A 26,329-nucleotide genomic window follows, 5' to 3' on the forward strand; every position below is an offset into this window, starting at 1 on the left:
AAAGCCGTGAATAGAAAGTCTAGTTAAGACATGACGCAGCTCGAAGTTTGGTGCTGTCCATGAGCGGTTTGTCTTTGCCTCAGTGCCATAGAACTCCGGCCATACTTTTTCTTGTTAGTCCTCCATGACATACTTTTTCTTGTTAGTCCTCCATGATCTTCAGTTGCTTTCTGGAAGCCCTGGTGTGTGGCATCATACATCAAAGTTTGATGTCTTCAATTAGGAATGTGTCTCTCGGTAGCAGGTACACCAGTCTAGATCTTGTTGTCTTTGAGAGACCTAGTGCTCTTTTTAGATAAGTCAATTTTACTTTTTCTAGTGTTTCTAGATTTTTTCTGTCAGCTGGTCCCATATAACCTCCATCCCCCAGGATTGGCAAGATTTTTGCATTGAATAATTTCATGGCTGTTTCTAGACTGAGTAGGCGGATGTTTTTGATGTCCTGTATTGCTATTATTGCTTGGGCTGCATGTTCTGTTGTATGTTTTGTGAAGCATTTGGCTGTTGGTTGCAATGTCACCCCTAGGTATTTAAAGTCTGATGAGATTTTTATTTTTTGTCCTCTGATGTTGGTTTCCGCATTCTTAGGTATTTTGCCTCCTTTTCTGAAAATCACCATTTCTGTCTTTGTTATGTTTATGTGTTCACTGCACCATATGTCTATTTTCTCAATGATTTTCTGCAGCTTCTGTATATCTGTTGAACCTATGGCTATGTCGTCAGCGTATGCATATACATATACATCATCTTCATTTTCACCAATTCGGAGTACTTCTTCAGTGGCAAGAATGTAAAGCAAAGGGCTCATTGGGCCACCCTGTAAGACTCCATTCGATTGCAGAATGAGGTTCGAAAAAGGGAGGTTGTCTGATATTGTGATTAAGTTGTATTCGAGGATTGACTTGATTATTCTTGCCCGTACGCCATCTTCTCCCATAGTGTTTTCCAGGTTTTGGACTATGAAATCTCTTTCCAGTAGGTCAAAGGCTTTGGTAAAATGTATGAACACTGTGTAGAACATTTGTTTCTTTTGTAGCACTTCATCGATGTTGTTTAGAAGAAGCCTGACTGCTGTAAGTGTTGATCTTCCAGATCTGAAACGCATTTGTCATTCTGAGAGATTACTGTCCACAGAGGCTTTGATTTTTTGTGTTATTATTTTTGAAAACATCTTGAATTGAGTATTTTCCAGGGCTATGCCTCTGTACTTGTTTGGGTCCGTTGGGTCTCCTCTACCTTTGTAGAGAACTTTCATTGTCGAGTGTCTCCATTGTGTCAGAATTCTTCCAAGTTCCAGGCATTTGTTAAATAGTTTGGTCCATACGTGTTGGAGGGCCTCTTTTGCATCTTTTATATGTTAATTATATATTGTATCGGGTCCTGCTGCTTTCTTGTTCTTCAGTGCTCTTATTACTTCTTTCACATCTTCTTCATTTAGAGGTTCCCATATATTGTCTTTTTCCTTAGTTTGATGTTGTTTCTCTTTCTTTGGGGGTGTTTTGATTCCTCGTTTGTTCAGTATCTTACTGAAGTGGTCTTCCCATTCCTTCAAGTCTATATTTGGTGTATGAGCCATTTTTCTTGGTCTTGCTGCTATGTATGGGTCTTTCCCTGCTTCATCCACTTCTCTTTTTGCCTCTCTTTCTACGTATTCTTTTTTCTTCTCTTCTATTAGTTTTTTTGTAGATTCTCCTCTCTTCTGTGTACAGTTTGTATGTTTCCTCGTCATGCTGGTTTCTTAGTCTGTGGAGCATTCTTAGAACAGTGTTCCTTTTGCTGTAGCATTCAGCATCGAACCATCTTTTTGCTGTCCTTGTTTTTGGGTTTGTTTGTATCACTGAATTTTTTAGAAGGTCTTCTATTTGGTCTATTGCTTTTTCAAGGTCTCCTTCCTCTATTAAAGTTTCTATTTGTGTTATTTGTTCTTGCTGGTTTGTTAGTTTTTGTGTGTCTATTTTTCTTTGTGTGATTTGGTGAATCTTTCTTGCTGGCGGTGACGTGACGTTATTTATTTTCATCTTCATTGGAATGTGCTTTCGTATAGGAGTAATGGAGTCATGCCATATTGGTTGAATACTTCCTTTTATTTCTCCTCTTGTTAATGTGATATCAATGGTGCTTTTCCCATTGTGGCATATGTATGTAGGTATCTGTCTATCTTTCAGTGGGGTGAAACCATCTTCTTCTGGGGTTTCAGTGACTAGTTTTGTTTTACAGTTCTCCGTGTCTATTCTGCAGTTGAGATTGCCTGCAATAATGGTGGGTTTGCTGTCACATTGTTTGATAAGTGTGACTATTTCGTCAATTATTTCTACAGCATTTGTGTGCGGTTTAAAATAGGCTGCAATTAGATTTATGTTTGCTGCTTCTGGTAGCATACATTTTCTTGTTTTATGATTTTTTTTGGTGGGCACCAAACAGGGTTTCAGTAGGATAGATATTCCTCCCATGGGTCATCCTCTTTCCCCCTTCTTTGCCATTAGGTGATAATTGTAGAAATCTTTATGTTGCCAGTTGTCTATCAGGAAGGTTTCTGTTAGAATTACAAGATCAGAGTTTTGCAGGATGTCTGTTGGTGTTAGATTAAGAGCACTTTTTATTCCCTACGTACTCCACAAGACTGCTTTTATTTCTTGCTCTTCTGGTTTTCTTCTTAGGTTAGCTGAACTCTGCTCCCTCTTCCATTGATCATCTTGGAGAACGAAATCAACGTACTTTTATGTTTTCTGGCCAGAATTCTGGTTCTTGTGTGATTTGTAGCTTTTCAAATGGAATGCCTACTTTGAAAGCTTTTTTGTCACCCAGTGTGCGCAGTTCTTCACATTATAGTTGTCCCAGTATTCCGTTCTTGTTAAGGTATTTCACTACTGTATCAGTTATGGAGGTTCTCTTTAAGTTAACGATATATAGCCACTCTGTTGTTTCTGCTGCTTGCATTTCTTTGTCTTTTTTTGTACCCAGTATGGTTTTATTTTTACTCTGGTATCTTCCGTACCGGCTCCTTCCTACCACAGTACTCCAAGTTGGTTCCTCTAGTTCATTAACCTGATTTCAGGTTTTATTATGTTGCTCATGTGCATTGATTTGGACTTTTAGCTGATTTTGTTGCTGGAGCAAATATTGTTGTTCCCCTCGGTTTAACTTTGTTGCTGTATTTAGTTTGTATGTTGTTTCAATCAGTTTTGGTTTTCTCTGGGTCTAGGTGACTTTCCTTTTCTAGTGTTTTATTTGCTCCTGTATTAATATCCCTAGTTGGTTTTTTAGGAAATCAGTTATCTCCTCCACTTTATGCCTCAGTTCTCCCATTTCTGTCTTTTTTTTTTTTTTTTTTTTCCAGGAAGCGAAACACTCCAATGTCTCCGTTGAAGTTCTTCTCAGATCTTGTAGGTGTGTCTTCCGTCTGCCTCTGTGCGCTATGTGCTGTTTCCTGCGTTTTGCTAATAGATGTCACTAAGTGCCCAGCAGTCCACTATGTGCTGTTTCCTGTGTTTCTCTGATGTAGCTAGTTGTTCGGCAGTGCAGCTGTCTTCTCCCTCGCTCGTCTCCTTTTGTTGGATGTTCCTAACCTCTCTCCTAGGATTCCTGTTCTCCTCCTCCTTTGCTTTTGTTTCGTTTTTCAAAGATTCTAAGCATTTTCTTATTTCACTCACTGCCTCTAGTAATTTGTTCTTCATTTCCTTCTTCATATATGCTCCTCCTTGTGCCACTTTTCCGATCTTCAGAAGAGCATTCTCAATATGTTGCAGTGCACTGTCCGCAATCTTCATTCCAAATCCACGCAAGTGGACTTAAAGATGGTCCGAAGCCACAGGCAGTTTTTGTGGGTATCTGTAATGGATCAGGCCTGCTGATTTGAAGCCCATCATTTCCCACTAATGTGCAGGACCTGCCCATCGGATCTAGCCTCACTGATCTACTTGCAGGGTCTGTTTGTGTGAGGTGTAATGCTCCGGATTTTCATGGTTTGTCCATGGACACAGGACTGCGGTGCTCCTCGGCAGGCTAGAGGCCACGGGTGATGGGTTTCAGGAATCCCGATCGTCTCACCACAAGTACTGTGTACATTGTGGTCTTTTGTAGACATTTTATGTACTCTCGTACATTTTCACACTTTCAAGGTAGTTTATATATTCGAATCAATCAGTGGAAAATCGAGGATGGAATGTAACAATATTAGAGAAGGAAAGTTGCTATGGAGATGCTGAGTCACTATAGGCACAACAAAAAGATTAACACAGTTATAGCTTAAGGCCTTTGTCAACAGTAGACACACACACACACACGCACACACACACACACAATTCACAAACATGTGTACAGTCTCAGGCAACTGAAACTGTGGCTTCAGTTGCCTGAGACTTCAGATGTGTGTATAAGTTGTGTGTGTGTGTGTGTGTGTGGTGTGTGTGTGTGTGTGTGTGTGTCTCTTTATTGTTGATAAAGGCCTTATTGGCCGAAAGCTGTAATTGTGTGGAACTTTTTGTTGTGCCTATCGTGACTCTGCATCTCCGCTATATGGTGAGTAGCAACTTTCCTACTCTAATATTGTTATATATTGGAAAGTGTTTATGATAAGAAGAAGAAAATTGTGGCAGTGGCTGACAGTTTGTACACTACGTACTCATGTATTCCTTGATAGATAAATCACACAATACTTGTAAAATAATAGACATAACACAGTGAGCGATAACAGACAATAACGAATGTAGTAGAACCGACATTTTATTGGCCTATAGTGTTCGTTTTCCCAACTCTTCCCAGCCTTATACACTTCTTTCAATAGGCCTACTTCTTACTGAGGTTATTTCTGAAATCAATGAAGGCGTTTTAAATCTGTCTTGTGACTCCAAGGAAATGCATATTTTTGTCACCAAATGTGTTACATTTTATTGAAATAAAATAACATCAGTGGTCTTAATGAAACAATAGACCATTGGGCTTGCTTTCTCCGTCTAAAAACAGTTCATTACAAAAGATGTTGGTGTTAGTACTTAAGATTTTTGCTCACATGGGTAGAAATAAAGAAGTCCTTACATTTTTTGTCATCTTATGTCTTTACTTAACCTTGAGACCTCAAAATTTGTCAGGGAAGAATGCTACAACATGTCTGGAAATCGGGGGAAATATCAGGGAATTTCACTTGGGGAAACTTTGGACAACCCTGTATACAGCAATGCTCCCAGATCCAAAAGGAGGTCCTCCTCCATATTCTCCTCCATATGATGGTCCTTCAGGTCTCTTTGTGGTTTTCTGTCATCCACTGCTCTGCTCACTCAATAAGTTTTGCATCTACTTTTGTGCAGAAGTTGTAATAGGCTGGTCTGAATTGAAGTTCGAGCACTTTCGCAATTTCCATAATGCTTGTTAGGCAGTCATTGAAGTTACACTTTGACAATTTTTTTTCCCTGTGTGAATGCTTTTCAGGCACCCTTGTTTACAAATTGCATTGTAACTTGATAATGGAGTTTCAGGCAAACTTGAGGTGAACACTACAGTAAAACAGATGTCCAAGAGAAAATTTTTTTAAGACAAAAAAGAAAAATCAATGTTTTGAAATTTTCAAGAGGACTACCCTTTTAAGCACTTCTATGTGTTTCAAGACAAATTATTGTTGTTCCTTTTATCCAGTTCATTTTCCTTAAGATAGCACGGTCAATTACATATGTATACTCACTTTTCCCTTAAGATAACATAGTCAGTTACTTATATATACTCACTTTTCTCTTTGAGTCTTGAGTCACAGAGATAAGTGAGTGTTAGTGTTAGTATTAGGTAGCTTTTTGCTTACCTGAGTTTGCAGCTAATTTGGTGGTGTTTAATTAGTCAACCTATTTAATTTGCAATCAGGGTCATCCCAGAGGACGGAGCCCCAAGCCAAAATCCAGGAGGTGTGAAGAAATTAGTTTTCTGCACAGGCAAGGTGTTCTATGACTTAAGGAAAGCTCGTGAAGAGAAAAAATTGAGCAGTGATGTAGCCATTACAAGGATTGAGCAGGTATTTTTAATATATTAATATTGCTAATAACAAAACATTATTCCAGATAGCTCAGTAGAGAACTAAAATATTCTTTTGTGCTGTAATTGCAGATCTCCCCTTTCCCGTATGACTTGGTGAAGAAGGAGTGTGCAAAGTATCCAAATGCCCTTCTATGCTGGGCGCAAGAGGAACACAAAAATCAAGGTTCATGGACATACGTTCAACCACGATTCCACACGGCAATAAATGGAACCAGGGATATTGTGTAAGTGAATTACCTCACATGGTGTTCTCATTGCATTGTGACCTTTTTTTTTTTTTTTTTTTTTTTTTTTTTTTTTTTTTTTTTTTTTTTTTTTTTTACCCTTCAATTGACATGAATAAGCCAGAAAAACTAGATCAGCAGACTGGATACTAGTTGGTTTGATAAGAACACGTGATAAGTTTTGAAAAAGTGCAGTTTCTTTTTAAGGATAAAGGAAACAGGTGTGACAGAAAATAAATCGTCCCAGGGTCCTAAGTATAGGTATATTCGAGAAACATGAGATGTACTGTGAAATATGAAATGGAGAGCGGGACATAATTAGAAATGTTTTCACCTACTTGGGTACAATAATTTGTTTTCCCACTGAGGTAAGCATTTTCTTTGCTTGTGGTATGGGCTGTGTCTGCAGTCTCTGATACAGTGACTTTAGAGAATGGACAAAAAGAAACAGGATTCCTTATATTCTAAAGAATAGCTTGCTGTTGTGTATTAGTGCACAACTATTTTTTATCTGTGCTGTCAAATGATAAGTGAACCAATCTAAAACTGGCTCATAGCATATAGTTTGTCTTAAATTCAAAAAGGCTCATGTTATGTAGTTTCATGCTAGCACCAGAACCAGGCTTGGTCTTATGGTATATGAAACACCATGTCCAGCTGAATAACAAGTTGAAATGGACTCGATATGGATACACTGAGGTGACGGAAGTAATGGGATACCTCCCTAATAACATGTTGGGCCTCCTTTTGTCCAGCATAATACAGCAACTTGGCATGGCATGGCATGGACTGAACAAGTCGTTGCAAGTTGTAACATTCGCTTGCTTTAGTTCTTCGTTGATAGTCCTTGATGTCAACGTACTGCATTGCTATACTGGATGAAAAAATGGGGCGGGGGGGATGGAAATTCAACACTGACTACTGTAAATGCTGTAACCAACAGTTGCACACAGTTGCGTTCCACGGGGCCTTTACTTTTACTGTTCACAACCCCTCCAATACTACGCTGTTATATGGCCCGTTCACTGTTGGTAAATTTTGATGAGCTTCATTAATAGCTTGTAGGCAAACATCAGGATACTGCTACAATAGTTTGTTGTTGAACATTTGTAGCAGTAAATACGTAACCACACGGTTCACAGTTCTTGCAGAATAATAGTGAATGTGTGACGCTATTTGTCAAATAAATTGAATGGACGCTGTCCATTGTTTTAACACATGGCCTATTTGTGTCACACTAATTCCATCATTTAAAGCATTATTGTTACTCTAACTGATACAGACTTCCCGTCTGAAAATCAGCTGTGGACTGACTGCCTTGGGACCAAAAATTGGGCCTCTGTATATCCTTGTGATAATAGGTACTGAAAAAATACATTGTTGTTGTTTGACACAAATTACAATTAAAACATAACTCATTCCATTAAATGAATACATCAAAAATTCCTTATTTATAACAGTTTCTTCTACCACTAAGGTTAGGCAGAATTAATTGTTTAAATAATGAAATTAACATATGTAGTTACGCAAACAATGCTTTTGACAAATCTGGTAATTATTTTGGAATTAAATAAGGACTGGCTTTGCTAACATAGTTTTCGAATAGAACCAAATAAATACTTAAAAGCATCCTGGCAGTTCTTCTTCCAAATGTTTATTACAGAATTGATATTTTTTTATAGGTCAACAATAGAATCTAAGTCATGAATCAATTACGGATTTCACCCTATAACAAAAAATATTAAATGGGAATAGTCCAAATAAATTAGGAAATTAATTACATACACAAAACTAAGCACAAAATTAGATCTGGTGCTACATTTCATAAGACTGAGGGCCAACCTTTCTCTTTTATGAAAATGCAGATTTTACTCTTGTATGTTAATGGTAATTAGGCAAAATTGAAAATAAAATGAATTTAAGGAGGCACCTGGCAAAACAAGAGTGGAAGTAAATGGATTCCAGCTTGCTTAGTCATAAAGTCCTGTGCAGAAATATTGAGTCGTGCGGCCTCTATAGCTGCCCGAATTGCGAAAGTCTTGCTGGTGCAGGATTTTGTGTACGAACTGACCTCTTGATTATGTCCCATAAATGTTTGATGAGATTCGTGTCAGGTGATCTGCTTGGCCAAATCATTTGCTCTAATTGTCCAGATCAGTTGTGGCTCAGTGACACATTATTATTGTTTACCAACATGAATTTCGTGAATGGCTGCAAATGGTCTCAAAGAAGCCAAGCATAACCATTTTCATTCAGTGGCTAATTCAGTTGGGCCAGAAGACCCAGTCTACTCCATGTAAATACAGTTCACCATTATGGAGCCACCACCAGCTTGCACAGTACATTGTTGACAACTTGGGTCCATGGCTTCATGGGGTCTGCACCTTACTCAAACCCTACCATCAGCTCTTACCAACTGAAATCGGGACTCATCTGACCAGGCTATGGTTTTCCAGTTATCTGGGGTCCAACTGATATGGTCACAAGCCTAGAGACATTCTACAGGCAAAGTAGTGCTGTTAGCAAAGGTACTTGTGTCTGTCATTTGCTGCCATAGCCAATTAATGCCAGGTTTTGCCCATCTGGATAGGGACGTTCGTCGTGTCCCTCATTGATTTCTGTGGTTATTTCACACAGTGTTGATTGCCTATCAGCACTGAGAACTCTACCAAATGCTGCTGCTCTTGGTCGTTAAGTGAAGGCTTTGAGTTGTCCATGGTGAGAGATGATGCCTGAAATTTTGTATTCTCGGCACACTCTGGATAGTGTGGATCTCGAAATTTGAATTCCCTAATAATTTCCAAAATGGAATGTCCCATGTGTCTCGCTCCAACCACCATTCCACATTCAAAGTCGGTTCATTCCCGTCATGCAGCTATAGTTATGCCAGAAACATTTTTGCATGAATCACCAGAGTACAAATAATAGCTCCACTAATGCACTGCCCTTTCATACTATGTGTACGCAATACTACTGCCATCTGTATATGTGCATACCACTAACCCGTGACTTATGTCACCTCGGTGTAAAGTAATCAAGAAATTTGGTTGGCATGTATTGCTCTCATATCTATGTTGCTAAACTGTTAACCTGGTTCATGGCAATCAGTCCCTGTTGCAGGTTGCTTATTTGGTGGGTTCCAAGGCCATGAAAATTTTGATTTTCGATCTATACTAACAATAAAATTGTAAAACCATTATCTCTGTTGGTACAGGCTAGTCTCCAAATATATGTTACGAATTTTTGTGAGGTTTCCACAGGTAACTTGAGTGAAGCTTGAGGCAACATAAAGGCTATATCTCATCAGAATCGGGACAAGCAAACAACTGTACCATAATTTAAAGTTTTACCTAAAATCATCTTCTCATCCTAGTAGTTAGCATGTTTAATCATCATGGTGTAGTACACCAAGAAACCAATAGATGGTGATGTCAGTTTCACAGCACACCCGTGATCCAATAGATGGTGCTGTTAGTTTTTTAATTTGTGACAGATGTATTTTTGGAAGTTTGTCAGTGACAGAACTAAGCACTGCAGCCTTATTTTTGTAAATACAAACTAACAGCAAATTTTAGCTGGCTTTGATATACAGGTTTACTGATTTCATGTTGTGTATTAAAAACTTAACAGCATTGCTATGCTTCTTTCAGTAGATTTTATTTTTGTTTGACTTGTTTCCTTGGAAAGGGTTCTTTTTCCTTGGGGCAGAAGTATTCACCCACCACAATCTAAAATTGAGTTTAAATAGCTAGAATACATGGATTTATTGTTTTTGCTTCATCTATTAAAAACTGAACACCATTGATTTGCTCCTTTCAAAAGGTTTTATTTATGTTCTTTGCTGGGAAATATGAATTTGTTAACTTTGCTTTGTGATTTGGGTCCACACTCATTACATTTTATTTTGTTTATGAATATGCCTAGAAAATGATAGTCTTTCTGAATACACCAGAGCTGTTAAGACTGAGGACTGTGCACTCTCTAGAACCTTGTGAAGATCTTGAGGCAAGACGTTGGGCTTTTAACTCGCCCTTTGCAAATGCATTCGGAAAGCAAGACATGATGGAGCTCTGATAGAGAGCATCGTGCATTATGTTGCTCCTCAATACCCTTCACTCACAGAGGGTTAAAGTTACTTCTCCCGAACATTACATCATACAAGTGGAAATTTATGGGAATAGGTGCAGCTGAGTGAGTTGTTATACACCGAATCCCACTTCTTACTACAATTTACCATTTCGCTTTAAACGTTTGCAAGTCCCAGTGAGGTTACGTTCTCCCATGATCGTAAAGGCCAGATGCTGCGTGTTGCAGAAGTGGTCCTTAACATAAGTTGCTTTTCGTGTGGCCAGCTCTGCGTAGCTTTTTGCCATGGTAATGAACCAAACAAGCTCTTCAGTCATGTCCCCAATCACACTACTTCATACATTGTAAGGGGAAAAAAAAGCTTTATAAGTCAAAAATGAATTCCCCATGTACGAAGTCTTGGGCTCAGCCATAAATACATACCCGGGCAATGCCAGGTTTCTTAGCTAGTGTTTCATATAATTATTGACCAAATTTGAAATGCTGTTATACTGTACTCATTAAGAGCGACAATCTAAGGTTGAAGGTTTAACACAGTAAGACAGATATTACAATTATAAACTTTGTGTATGTCTTGAGGCAACTCGGTCTGTATTCATCCAGTATTAACGAATGAGAGCGCTTAGTGACTTGCAACAAACTTAAAATTTAATTTGAAAATTTTTCTCACTGGCATCCCCATAAAATGATGAAAGGAAAAAAGTATATTGCTTACTACAATTTTGCTCTTCATGCAATAAAACTTCAGTAACTTTATAAAAGACATCATATTTACGCCAGTGACTGTAACGCTTTCTTTATTTCACGATTGCAATTTCGGCCTTAGGCCATTATCAAGTGCAGCTGAAAAATACAAAGTTTATAAATTATTTAACAAAATCGTGTATCTTGATATTCGGCCGATTATACAGAATGAAAAATGTAATTGCATAAGCATGTTACTTACATTTTTGTCGCTTTACGCCGTGTCAACTTAAAGTGAGCTGACACATTTATATGTCGTTGTCATTACTATTAAATACATTTGTGATGCTGTTACATATTGCGAGCACACACATCCATATGTCATAAAACAACATAGTCTGTAGACACTCATGTTCGTTAGCCCATCACTAGTCACTTATGCACTAAACTACAGCGGCAGATTACTGTTTACATGCTACTGGTAGCCGTTTTGGCACGTAAACGGATTTCGGATATTGTTTTGCTTTGTGTGGAGCGTCATTGCTGTCCAGCGACTTTACTAGGAAGCATAGTGTGCGCCCTATTTGTACCAATATAATATTTTACGTAACTTTTTTTTAATACATTGTACTTAAAATACATGGATATTGATCACCATTTTACTTGTATAAAGGATATACATTCTTATTCATCATTTTACATACATAGAGGATGTACATTATTATATATACTTGTAGGTATTCTTTTGTTGCCCACTCTTACTGTTAAATATGTATAGGTTATTTATTTCGTCATGGTTTATTGTATTAATTTAGCATAACCAAAATCACTGAGGCAGTCACATGTCACACACAACCTCATGCGCTTTCCAAATCAGCAACACACTCTCATAGAACAAGCCTCATTCAATTAAAACACAGCTGGTGTGACATTTTGTCAACGTTACATAAATTATAAGCACACAAATTGATCGTTACATAGCATACTAAAATGATATGACAATGTAATGTGTATTTCTGTGTCAGTTGTGTAGAATAGCGTTAATATCATTGAAAAATACAAAATTTTTAATCGTGAAATATTGTACAATTTCGTTTTGGCGAGATCACGCAACTTTACTGTATGATTAAATGATGATGGCATCCTCTAGGGTAAAATATTCCGGAGGTAAAATAGTCCCCCATTCGGATCTCCAGACAGGGACTACTCAAGGACGTCGTTATCTGGAGAAAGAAAACGCGTTCTACGGATCGGAGTGTGGAATGTCAGAGCCCTTAATCGGGCAGGTAGGTTAGAAAATTTAAAAAGGCAAATGGATAGGTTAAAGTTAGATATAGTGGGAATTAGTGAAGTTCGGTGGCAGGAGGAACAAGACTTTTGGTCAGGTGAATATAGGGTTATAAATACAAAATCAAATAGGGGTAATGCAGGAGTAGGTTTAATAATGAATAAAAAAAATAGGAGTATGGGTAAGCTACTACAAACAGCATAGTGAAAGCATTTTTGTGGCCAAGATAGACACCGAAGCCCATGCCTACTACAGTAGTACAAATTTATATGCCAACTAGCTCTGCAGACCACGAAGAAATTGAAGAAAGGTATGAAGAGATAAAAGAAATTATTCAGATAGTGAAGGGAGACGAAAATTTAATAGTCATGGGTGACTGGAATTCGAGAATAGGAAAAGGGAGAGAAGGAAACATAGTAGGTAAATATGGATTGGGGGTAAGAAATGAAACAGGGAGCTGTCTGGTAGAATTTTGCACAGAGCACAACTTAATCATAACTAGCACGTGGTTCAAGAATCATAAAAGGAGGTTGTATACATGGAAGAAGCCTGGAGATAATGACAGGTTTCAGATATATTATATAATGGTAAGACAGAGATTTAGGAACCAGGTTTTTAATTGAAAGACATTTCCAGGGACAGATATGGACTCTGACCACTCGGTTATGAACTGTAGATTAAAACTGAAGAAACTACAAAAAGGTGGGCATTTAAGGAGATGGGACTTGGATAAACTGACTAAACCAGAGGTCGTACAGAGTTCCAGGGAGAGTATAAGGGAAAAATTGACAGGAATGGGGGAAAGAAATACAGAAGAAGAAGAATAGGTAGCTTTGAGGGATGAAGTAGTGAAGGCAGCAGAGGATCAAGTAGGTAAATTGACGAGAGCTAGTAGAAATCCTTGGGTAACAGAAGAAATTCTGAATTTAATTGATGAAAGGAGAAAATATAAAAATGCAGTAAATGAAGCAGGCAAAAAGGAATACAAACGTCTCAAAAATGAGATCGACTGGAAGTGCAAAATGGTTAAACAGGGATGGCTAGAGGACAAATGTAAGGATTTAGAGGCTTATCTCTCTAGGGGTAAGATAGATACTGCCTACAGGAAAATTAAAGAGACCTTTGGAGAAAAGAGAACCACTTGTATGAATATCAAGAGCTCAGATAGAAACCCAGTTCTAAGCAAAGAAGGGAAAGCAGAAAGGTGGAAGGAGTATATAGAGGGTCTATACAAGGGCGATGTACTTGAGGACAATATTATGGAAATGGAAATGGAAATGGAAGAGGATGAGGATGTAGATGAAGATGAAATGGGAGATCTGATACTGCGTGAAGAGTTTGACAGAGCACTGAAAGACCTGAGTTGAAACAAGGCCCCGGGAGTAGACAACATTCCATTAGAACTACTGACTGCCTTGGGAAAGCCAGTCCTGACAAAACTCTACCATCTGGTGAGCAAGATGTACAAGACAGGCGAAATACCCTCAGACTTCAAGAAGAATATAATGACTCCAATCCCAAAGAAAGCAGGTGTTGACAGATGTGAAAATTATCGAACTATGAGTTTAATAAGTCACAGCTGCAAAATACTAACACGAATTATTTACAGACGAATGAAAAAACTGGTAGAAGCGGACCTTGGGGAAGATCAGTTTGGATTCCATAGAAATATTGGAACATGTGAGGCAATACTGACGTTACGACTCACCTTAGAAGAAAGATTAAGGAAAGGCAAACCTACGTTCCTGGCATTTGTAGACTTAGAGAAAGCTTTTGACAATATTGACTGGAATACTCTTTCAAATTCAGAAGGTGGCAGGAGTGAAATACAGGGAGCGAAAGGCTATTTACAATTTGTACAGAAACCAGATGGCAGTTATAAGAGTCAAGGGGCATGAAAGGGAAGCAGTGGTAGGGAAAGGAGTGAGACAGAGTTGTAGCCTCTCCCCGATGTTATTCAATCTGTATATTGAGCAAACAGTAAAGAAAACAAAAGAAAAATTCGGGGTAGATATTAAAATCCATCGAGAAGAAATAAAAACTTTGAGGTTTGCCGATGACATTGTAATTCTGTCAGAGACAGCAAAGGACTTGGAAGAGCAGTTTAACGGAATGGACAGTGTCTTGAAAGGAGGATATAAGATGAACATCAACAAAAGCAAAACGAGGATAATGGAATGTAGTTGGATTAAATAAGGTGATGCTGAGGGAATTAGATTAAGAAATGACACTTAAAGAAGTAAAGGAGTTTTGCTATTTGGGGAGCAAAATAACTGATGATGGTTGAAGTGGAGAGGATATAAAATGTAGACTGGTAGTTGCAAGGAAAGCATTTCTGAAAAAGAGGAATTTGTTAACATCGAGTATAGATTTAAGTGTCAGGAAGTCATTTCTGAAAGTATTTGTATGGAGTGTAGCCATGTATGGAAGTGAAACATGGACGATAAATAGTTTGGACAAGAAGAGAATAGAAGGTTTCGAAATGTGGTGCTAGAAAAGAATGCTGAAGATTAGATGGGTTGATCACATAACTAATGAGGTGGTATTGAATAGAATTGGGGAGAAGAGGAGTTTGTGGTACAACTTGACAAGGAGGAGAGATCGATTGGTAGGACATGTTCTGAGGCATCAAGCGATCACCAATTTAGTATTGGAGGGCAGCATGGAGGGTAAAAATCGTAAAGGGAGACCAAGAGATGAATACTCTAAGCAGATTCAGAAGGATTTAGGTTGCAGTAGGTACTGGGAGATGAAGCAGCTTGCACAGGATAGAATAGCATGGAGAGCTGCATCAAACCAGTCTCAGGACTGAAGACAACAAATTGATAAATACTGGATTTAATAGATTAATCTGCGCCTATGTCTAAGCTACTATTTGTGTATGCATTGTAAGATTAAGTAAAAATTATCTAGGTATTGTTTGTTCCTCAAGTCAGTTTGGTCGTTTAAAAGGTGTTTTAATTGAATGAGGCTGGTTCTATGGGAGTGTGTTGCTGATTTGGAACGTTTATGAGGTTGTGTGTGACATGTGACCGCCTCTGTGACTTTGGTTATGCTACGTTAATACAATAAACCATGGAGAAATAAATAACCTGTACAAATTTAACAGAAAGAGTGTGCAATAAAAGAATACCTACAAGTATATATAATGGTGTATATGCTTTATGTATGTAAAACGATGAATAATGATGTATATGCTTTATATAAGTAAAACGGTGATCAATATCCATGTAATTTATGTACGATGTATTAAAAATAGGTTACGTAAAATATTATAGTGGTACAACGAGGGCACACACCATGTTTCCTAGTAAAGTCGCTGGACGGCAATGGCGCTCCACACAGAGCGAAACAATATCTGTAATCAGTTTTATGTGCCCAAACTGCTACCAGTAGCATGTAAACAGTAATCTGCCGCTGAAGTTTAGTGCATAAGTGCCTAGTGATGGGCTAACGAACATGAGTGTCTACAGACTATGTTGTTTTATGACATATGGATATGTGTGCTCGCAATATGTAGCAGCGTCACGAATGTAATTAATAGTAATGACGACAACATATAAATGTGTCAGCTCATTTTAAGTTGACACGGTGTAAAGCCACAAAAATGTAAGTAACATGCTTACACAATTAAATTTTTCATTCTGTGTAATCGGCCTAATATCAAGATATACAAAGATTTTGTTAAATAATTTATAAACATTCTGTATTTTTCAACTGTGCTTGATAATGGCCTAAGGCCGTAATTGCATTTGTGAAATAAAGAAAGTGTTACAGTCACTGGCGTAAAAATGATGGCTTTTATAAAGTTCTACATGACTGTGAATCCCAGGTATAAAAAGTTAAACTTTAGTAAGATGCATGGCATTTTAATTTTCTGTACTATGAACTCTATTTGCAATGTATTTTGCAGACAGCATCTACGTATGGCACTGAATGTACCTCAAAATTCTATCATTGTACAACACACAGTCCAGGAAGTATGACATCATAAAAACATTGAGATGCAAAAAAACTAGCTTTTGTTTAAAACTGAGCACAACTTTGCCAGACTATATTCAATCCAGTGTTTGATAATGAGAGCACTTAGTGATTTCCGACAAACCTTAAGCATAACTTCAAACCTTTTCTTGCTTACAAGCTGAATGTCAAATATATAACACACTATTTAATCAGAAGTTTGAAGCTGTTTTATGCATGGGAGTACAATTCAAAGGCTCTGGGTTTACTGGTTGTTGACCTAATGAGTAACAGTATTGAATAAAACAGGTAACTGGACATCATACAGAGATCTGTTTATGAATCATAAAGTTCTTACTCTCTTTTCTCAGTACATTTACACCTTTTGGCTTTTGATACTTGCAGTAAATATGTTTCACCTGAACTCTTAATTTGCTTCATCATAATTAGACACACAACTAATTTTAATGTAGAGTTTACGTCCTCGTCTACAGTTAAAGATTGAATAGTGTGTTATGGCACAAAGGTATTAAACATGCTCCCATCCGACATGAAACAATAAATGGGAAATCTGTACTAGTTCAAAAGAAAATTGGAAGCATCACTTTCACAAACTATCTGATAATTTAGATTCAGGGGTTGAAATTTTGTATGGCAAGTAGTAGTGCTTTATAAACAGGACTCTATTGTTACAGATATAGGTAACTGTTTTCGTTGTGAAATATGTATGCACTCATGTAAATATTAAACTAACAATAAAAGATGAATGATAACTAATTAAATAACTGAGGAAACAGCAGCTCTCTTTACAGTAATGGCTAAACTACCAGTTGATGAGGTTATATTCAGTTGGCATAAGCACAGATAGTATGACGAAGTATATTAGTAGTTTATTCATATTTTAAAAGTTGATTCTCTTTTGTTAACGTTTGCCATGACTCCTTCCACATCTGCAAAGGTCCTCCTCCATGATGGGTTGTATGGAATACAGTGGACAAATTTATGCCGCAGGAGCTTTCGTCACAGGAGGAAGTTTGTAGATCCATGAACTGGGAAAACAAAAAGAAATTGTGTTAAAAAGGAACATACTTGAACCACCTTCATTTATCTCTTAGTGCAGATAAATCTTAGCAATATAAACTAACATCTGTATCTATGTACACATACTGCAAGCCAAAGTGAAGTGCACAACAGAGGCTACTTAGCATGGTACCACATGTTACTTTCTTCTTATCTCGATTTTATGTGGGAAACGGGAAAAATAACTGCTTAAATGCCTCTTCAGTCTTCACGGTCTCTATAAGAGTGAAAATTTAAAAATTGAAGAATGTAACTATACTATTTGCTTAGTACTGGTTCCTGAAATTTTGTAACTACGCCTTTGTGGAGCAGTTTGTATCTATCTTCTAGAGTTTACCAACTGATCTGAGATGCACACGAGTCAAACCAACCTCTGACCATTCATGCCACTTTTCTTTGTATACATTAAGTATGCCTTTTTAGTTCTGTTTGATAACTACACTGAAGTACCAAAGAATCTAGTATAGGCATGCGTATTCAAATACAGAGGTATGTAAATAGGCAAGATAACAGTGTTACAGTCGCTGACAATTATGTATGACAAAAAGTGTCTTGCACAATTGTTAGGTCAGTTACTGCTGCTAAAATGGCAGATTATCAAGATCTAAGTGAGTTTGAATGTTGTTTTATAGTCAGTGCATGAGCGATGAGACGCGACCATTTCACGAGTGTACTGTGAATATCAGGAATCCGGTAAAACATCAAATCTTGGACATTTTTGTGGCTGGAAAACTATGCTGAAAGAATGGGACCAGTGATGACTGAAGATAATTGTTCGTGGCAGAAGTGCAACCCTTTCACAAATTATGGAGATAACCTCACGAATCCGTGGACCCTGCTTGTCAGCAGGGGACTGTTCAAGCTAGTGGAGGCTCTCTAATGGTATAGGGCACATGAAGTTGGAGTGACGTGGAACGCCTGATATGTATACACTCCTGGAAATTGAAATAAGAACACCGTGAATTCATTGTCCCAGGAAGGGGAAACTTTATTGACACATTCCTGGGGTCAGATACATCACATGATCACACTGACAGAACCACAGGCACATAGACACAGGCAACAGAGCATGCACAATGTCGGCACTAGTACAGTGTATATCCACCTTTCGCAGCAATGCAGGCTGCTATTCTCCCATGGAGACGATCGTAGAGATGCTGGATGTAGTCCTGTGGAACGGCTTGCCATGCCATTTCCACCTGGCGCCTCAGTTGGACCAGCGTTCGTGCTGGACGTGCAGACCGCGTGAGACGACGCTTCATCCAGTCCCAAACATGCTCAATGGGGGACAGATCCGGAGATCTTGCTGGCCAGGGTAGTTGACTTACACCTTCTAGAGCACGTTGGGTGGCACGGGATACATGCGGACGTGCATTGTCCTGTTGGAACAGCAAGTTCCCTTGCCGGTCTAGGAATGGTAGAACGATGGGTTCGATGACGGTTTGGATGTACCGTGCACTATTCAGTGTCCCCTCGACGATCACCAGTGGTGTACGGCCAGTGTAGGAGATCGCTCCCCACACCATGATGCCGGGTGTTGGCCCTGTGTGCCTCGGTCGTATGCAGTCCTGATTGTGTCGCTCACCTGCATGGCGCCAAACACGCATACGACCATCATTGGCACCAAGGCAGAAGTGACTCTCATCGCTGAAGATGACACGTCTCCATTCGTCCCTCCATTCACGCCTGTCGCGACACCACTGGAGGCGGGCTGCACGATGTTGGGGCGTGAGCGGAAGACGGCCTGACGGTGTGCGGGATCGTAGCCCAGCTTCATGGAGACGGTTGCGAATGGTCCTCGCCGATACCCTAGGAGCAACAGTGTCCCTAATTTGCTGGGAAGTGGCGGTGCGGTCCCCTACGGCACTGCGTAGGATCCTACGGTCTTGGCGTGCATCCGTGCGTCACTGCGGTCCGGTCCCAGGTCGACGGGCACGTGCACCTTCCGCCGACCACTGGCGACAACATCGATGTACTGTGGAGACCTCACGCCCCACGTGTTGAGCAATTCGGCGGTACGTCCACCCGGCCTCCCGCATGCCCACTATACGCCCTCGCTCAAAGTCCGTCAACTGCACACAACTGCACATACGGTTCACGTCCACGCTGTCGCGGCATGCTACCAGTGTTCAAGACTGCGATGGAGCTCCGTATGCCACGGCAAACTGGCTGACACTGACGGCGGCGGTGCACAAATGCTGCGCAGCTAGCGCCATTCGACGGCCAACACCGTGGTTCCTGGTGTATCCGCTGTGCCGTGCGTGTGATCATTGCTTGTACAGCCCTCTCGCAGTGTCCGGAGCAAGTATGGTGGGTCTGACACACCGGTGTCAGTGTGTTCTTTTTTCCATTTCCAGGAGTGTAGATACGCCTCTGACAAGTGACACGTACGTAAGCATACTGTCTGATCACCTGCATCCATTCATGTCCATTGTGCATTCTGACAGACTAGGGAAATCACAGCAGGACAATGTGACACCTCACATATCCAGAATTTCTACAGAGAGGCTCCAGGAACACTCTTCTTAGTTTAAACACTTCCATTGCCCACCAAACTCCCCATACATGGACATTATTGAGCATATCTGGGATGTCTAGCAACGTGCTGTTCAGAAGAGACCTCCATTGTCTCGTACTCTTACGAATTTATGGACATCCATGCAAGATTCATGGTATCGATTCCCTCCAGCACTACTTCTGACATTAATCGAGTCCATGCCATGTTGTGTTGTGGCACTTCTGCGTGCTCACGGGGGCCTTACACAATATTAGGCAGGTATACCAGTTTCTCCAGCTTTTCAATGTATAATAAGACTGAAAAAATATATAACTGACATAATGGACTGTTGCTGTTGTTATTGAAAAGACAATAGGTGAAATTAACAATGAAGTGATACAATCACATTTGTATTTAGGGAGGTCGACCTTAACTGCTTGATATATACGAAAAAAACAAATTGCACATAAGAGTACAGATTGCTTGTGGTGCTTTTGGTGAAGTAAATAGTGTTTGTGGAACTACATTTCCAGTGTGACTGAAAGGGAAAGTTGACAGTTAGTGTGTGTTACCAGTTCTGAACTATGGCACGGACTTTTTAATTCAAACTAAGGATACCTTATTGTGCAGTGTAGAAATATATGCTCAGAATTGCTAAGAGAGTGAGAAAGGCACACAAATGAGTGAAGAAAAAACTGGAGTGTAAGGTCTAATTTTGAATGTAATGAAAATGAAATGGAGTAGGGAGTACATTGAGCTAGACGAATGGCGGATAATGTATCAGGAATGTAGTTTGCTGCTTTCCAAGAGACAAAAGATGAAGATGACTGTCTTATGGGAGATAGGCAGATAAAATTGGAAAATGTGCTGGAGCAAAATGGATGCTATGGGCGAGTATTAAGGAGGTCTTCATCCAGCAGCAGATGTCAAACAGGCGATGACAATGATATTAGTGTGTGTTATGTTTTTTCCATCAAATGTTTCTACAGATTGTAACTATACATATTATTCTCTATAGCAGTAATGGAATTTCCTGGTTGAAAAGCCCCTTACCTGTAGTGGACTGATGTGTGGAGCATTGAAACACACAACAGAAAACAATATTCACACTAGCTTTCGAACTTTGGCCTTTTTCTAGGAAAAGTACACAGATGCACACACACACAACTTTTCAGACATCCAAATACACACTGCAATGACCAATGCAAGAATGATAATGGTGTGTGTGTGTGGGGGGGGGGGGGGGGGGGGCTATATTAGAAATAGAGAAGAGAGTTTCTTGTTGTGGGTTTCTATGCTCTGGTCAGCTTTGGGTAAGAGAAGAGAGTTTCTTGTTGTTGGTTTCTATGCTCTGGTCAGCTTTGGGTAAGTGATCATCTTGTCTTCTTTTATGCCTTTTATTCCTGATATTGGCTCTGCTGTAAGTTGACCACAATATTATTGCACCTGGGAGTGAGATCGCTTTGGTCTGCTTATGATCAGTTTGCATGTAATTCAAGTTGGCAGTATATGCACAACTGATCTGAAAGCATTGACAATGCAGCGCATTTTCCTTAGTGACCACTGTACTTGCATACTGTAACATCATTGGGCGTTTCAAATAACAGCCAAGTGCAATAATATCATGTTTTGGTAATATATGTATGATGTAGTCAAACAACACATTGTTTCTTCTGTTAATGTACATTCTGTTAAATTTTTTGTATTGACTGAGATACTAAGCATAGAAATATGCAAGTCTTCCTGGACAGTGTCACCTCTCTTCACATGTGACTGCATCACCCATAAACAGTCATTGTAAATAGAAGATGACTTTCATTCTTCCGTGACAGATACAAACTACTGCTTTCCCTTCTGACATCGTATCTGCATTGAGGAAGACATTTTGTGTTCTGCAGTAAAAATTCCTAAATACGGTTGCTTATTAGAGACTAATTTTCTGTAAGCGTAAGTATGCTTCACTGTAAAATTGAGACAAATTGCTGACCAATATGACCCTTCAGGTAGTAACCATCACACACACACACACACACACACACACACACACACACACACACACATACACAGAGAGAGAGAGAGAGAGAGAGAGAGAGAGAGAGAGAGAGAGAGAGAGAGAGAGAGGGGGGGGGGGGGGGGGGGCGGAGTAAAGGAAATTATCCAAGGTTTCAAAAGTGTTAGTCCCTTGAACACAAAAGAATGAAGGAAAGGTTGGAGAATACTAAAAAGGGAGGGCAAGTCACATAGACCCCAGGATGAGAGGGGTCCACTTGTAGCGAGGACAAAAGAGAGACAAAGATAAATGGTGGAGTGTCAGACACAGTAGGAGATCAAAGTACATTGGTAAGCACTGTGACAGCTTCAATCCGGAGATGATTAAAAGAGTGAGAAGCAAAGATGAGTTAAGAACAAGAGAAATGAAATGATTAGTGCAATTAAGAGCTAGGAGGAACCAAGTAATATGTTGGTGGTGATCTGTTCGGGCACCCATGGCATGTCACCTTTTCAGCCTTTTTCAAAATGCTGATACCATTTGTAAACCATGGTTTACTCGTAGCAGACTCACCAAGAGCATTCTTTAACATTTCTAAAATTTTACTGTACTTTATTGTGTTCTTCCACCAAAATTTAATACAGATTTTCTGACCAGTTGTTATGCAAAATAATTAATTGCTGATATTGCCAAAACACTTGTAAACATTTTGTCAGCTATCAATAGACTAAATGTGTGACATGGCTGACACTGTACAGATTCTTTTCAGACAGGATTACCATCACAACTATGAAAAACATTATGCAAATCAGACTAATGCAACATGCAGAATCACAAAATTACCATTACTTTTTTAACACACTTTGTAGTATTGGGTGGGAAGATCCAATTGGTATGGCTCTACTGTAGAGCATGTTCAGCAAATGGGTATTGGGGGAGGAGAAGAGTAGTGTTTAATGTCCTTCTGACAATGAGGTCATTAGAGATAGAGCACAAACTTGGATTAGGGAAGGATGGAGGAGAAAGCAGCCGTGCCCTTTCAAGGGAACCACCCCAGCATTTGCCTTAAGCAGTTTAGGGAAACAGTGGAAAACCTAAATCAGGTTTCAAACTGCCCTGGGTATGGGGTTTCTCCAAGACAGACTGTTCTGTGTCCATTCATGTACAGAGCCAGTTTATTGGTGGTCAGTTCCTATATAAAATAGTGCAGTGGACACATGTTAGTTGTTAAATGTGTGTGATTTAACAAGTCTTTCTGCCTTTGGTTTTCTAGGATATGCAAATTCCCAACATACTGTTGATTTTTAAGTGACCAATACAGTAAGAAAATACAAAATATTGGTCAGGTGCAAGTAGAACTTTCACTCTGTATAGACAGTTCACGTGTTCCCAGAAGTGAGAATGTCAACAATTTTTGTCTGTTACTGACATTGATACTGGTAATATGTTGGCCCTGGGACTTTTTGCTTTACTTGTACTATTAAACCATGCTTCTTCCATATTTCATGATTCTAGGTCAGCAGGAAGTACAGTACAGATTTCAATGAGTGAGTTTGCAAGTATCGAAATGCGTGACATAAAGGACTGTATTTTGTGTTTCCATTGACTTTCAAGGGAAACATCCAGTCTCACCCCTCTCAGACAGACTATCAAAAACTGAACACAGATCAAGCATGAAAACAGGAGGAAGGTGTACTGAACTGTGAAAAAGCTGCAAAATAGAGACAGTGAATGGTCCAAGGACAGGAAGTGCCATATAGAGGAACATAAATTGACAACGGTGCTGTGGTTAGTGTTGGATTGCAATATGGGCGAGCCGCAGTTAAACCTCCATCATGCCAATATTGTTGTAATAATAATAATAATAATTATTATTATTATTATTATAATTATTATTATTATTGTTGTTATTATTTACATTTGTATTGACCAACTAGGATCATGTTAACAACTTCAGTTCCTCTTCTTTCTTTGTTGTTGTTGTTGTTTCCTAGTTTTCCAGTATTCCCTCATTTTCTCCCATGAAGTCTTCCTTTCTTCTATCCATGTTGTTCCCGATTTTTTATTTTTTCTGCTTTGAAAGCATTCCAAATTTAGTATATTACTTCTAAAAGGTTTCTTTCTGTTATTTCTTATTTTTTGATGTTGTTTCTTTCTAGATCTTTCCTTACTTCTGTAATCCATGCTGTTGTCGATTTCTTCTTCCAGAAATATAGGAGTATTTGTTTTGTTAGTCTATTTCCATCCATTTGGTAAAGTTGTCCGAAAAAGGCTAATCTTTGTTTGGCTATTACTTCAGGTATTTTCTCCATTTTTGTATATCTCCTCATTACTTCTTGTTTTTCAACCATCTACAGTTTTTATTGTGCCCATTATTTTTCTAACATTCCTTCTTTCCAGTACCTCTAGTCTGTCCATCTTATAATTCATCGTTAGGCATTCAGATCCATATAAACATTCTGGTTGTACCACTGTGGTGTAGTAGTAGTTTTTTTTTTGGGGGGGGGGGGGGGGGGGGGGGAAATATACATTTCTTGTTGTAAATATTTTTGGTCAGACCATATTCTCTTTCCATATTATTAACTCTTACATCTATTGCAGATTTTTCTAGTCCATTCTGTTGTATAGTCTCTCCAGGATATTTAAATTTATTTACTCGCTCTATTTTACCTATTTGTATTTCTATGAATTTTGGCACATTTTTTATATTTGTCATGAATTTTGTTTTTTCAGCTAAAATTTTGAGACCAGTTTTGTCTAACACCAGTTTTTGTTTCAAATGGCTGAAATACTTCTCCCATAAATTTGACTTTATATATTGTACCTCTTAGTGTTTCATGAATTATATTTGCTAATTTTGATTTGACACCAAATTCTCTAATGACTTTATCTGTTGTTTCTCTGTCTATACAATCAAATGCTTTCTTGAAATCAATAAATGATACTATTATTAGTTTGCTGGTTAACATTCTGTGGCAAATTATGCACTTTAACTTAAAAATTTGTTTTGCACAGGATTTTCCCTTTTTGTATATTCTCCTAGTTGTTTGTCTAAAATATCTACCACTCTGTATTTTGTATGCCACTGGCAGAAGTGACCCTCCTCTGTAATTATTGACATTTTGATAGTCTCCCTTTTTATGTAGCGGGTGGATTACTGCTGTATTCCATTCAGCTGGAATCTTTTCAGTTTTCATTATGTTCTCAAGAAGCATTTGTAGATCCTTTATGATTTTTGTTTCTGACCACTTCAATAATTCTGCTGTAATGCAGTCTCACCACTTACTTTATTGTTTTTGAGTGTTTTGATGACTTCATATATAAGTTTCTAACTGGTGGTTGGAAATCTGCCTCTAGATTTTGAGGTGTCACTGGAAATTCTAATTTATCTGTTGGAACTGGACAATTTAACAGCTTTTTTGCTAAAATTTCACAATTTTCTTTGTTGTTTAATCCCATTTTGCCATTTTCATCTTTGAAACAAATACTTGGTGCCTGATATCCTTTAAGTAAGTGTTTTAAAAGTTTGGTAAAAATTGCTGGTATTATTTTTGGTGAAATTTTCTTCTATTTCAATAAGCTGAGAATTTTAAAAGTTTCTTTTGATTTTCCGTGTTATTTTTGATGTTTCTTTTCTCTGTTGTCTGAATTGTTCAAGGTCTTCCTCATTTTTTGAACATCTCCATTTTCTCCATTTTTGAGCTCTTTGTATTAGTGCTTCTTCACACTCCTCATTCCACCATGTCTTCTTTTTATTCTTGGCCAACCCTAAAGTTTTCTCTGCTGCTTGAGTTATTTGCTCCCTGTTGCTCCTGCACCACCTACTTCCGGAGCAACACTCCCCCACAACCATTGGGGATGTCCGTCCCCACTTCTAAGCTGGAGAAGCTCAGACAAAATGGTTATAGACTGCTCAGGCAAAAAGTCTGTGGCAGCAGGTGACCCTGAGGCATAAACTGCCTCATTGAATGTTGCATGCCTTCCCAGTCTCATGATGATGTCATCCTCCAGTGGAATTGCGGCTGTTAAGCTTTACACCTGCTTTGTGCATTGCCCTCCAGGAAACCCCTGCCCTCCGCGGCTATAAGGGATACTACAGGAAGTGTAGCGACTGTAATTGAGTGTCAGGTGGAGTTTGTGTTTGTCATAAACTCAGTCTGTAGTGAACCTGTGCCCCTTCAAACCCCTCTTGAAGCTGTGGCTGTCAGAATAAGGACGGCACAGGAAATAACTGTCTGCAGTGTATATCTTCCTCCAGATGGTTTAATATCCCTGAATGTATTAGCTGCACTGATTAACTCCCTAAACCTTTCCTTTTGGGAGATTTAAACACCCATAACCCCTTGTGGGATGGCAACGTGCTTATTGGCCGAGGCAGATACGTCGAAACTTTACTGTCTCAGTTCGACCTCTGCCTCTTAAATATTGGGACCGCCACACATTTCAGTGTGGCTAGAGGTATTTACTCGGCCATTGATTTATCAATTTGCAGCCCAGGACTT

The 26,329-nt window shown here is 38.9% G+C and overlaps 1 protein-coding gene across 5 annotated transcripts in view; it reads left to right on the forward strand.

Annotated features, from left to right (window-relative positions):
* The window catches only part of LOC124625819 (2-oxoglutarate dehydrogenase, mitochondrial-like), a 135,117-nt gene that overhangs the window by 88,546 nt on the left and 20,242 nt on the right, over window positions 1–26,329 (forward strand). For all 5 annotated transcript variants that reach the window (XM_047149282.1, XM_047149281.1, XM_047149284.1 and 2 more), the window contains 2 exons: window positions 5,848–5,995; window positions 6,088–6,242. In XM_047149282.1, coding sequence (XP_047005238.1) covers window positions 5,848–5,995; window positions 6,088–6,242 — 303 coding nt within the window. The remainder of the gene's footprint in view (window positions 1–5,847; window positions 5,996–6,087; window positions 6,243–26,329) is intronic.

Source organism: Schistocerca americana, chromosome 8, assembly GCF_021461395.2.
Source record: "Schistocerca americana isolate TAMUIC-IGC-003095 chromosome 8, iqSchAmer2.1, whole genome shotgun sequence".
Lineage (NCBI taxonomy): Eukaryota > Metazoa > Arthropoda > Insecta > Orthoptera > Acrididae > Schistocerca > Schistocerca americana.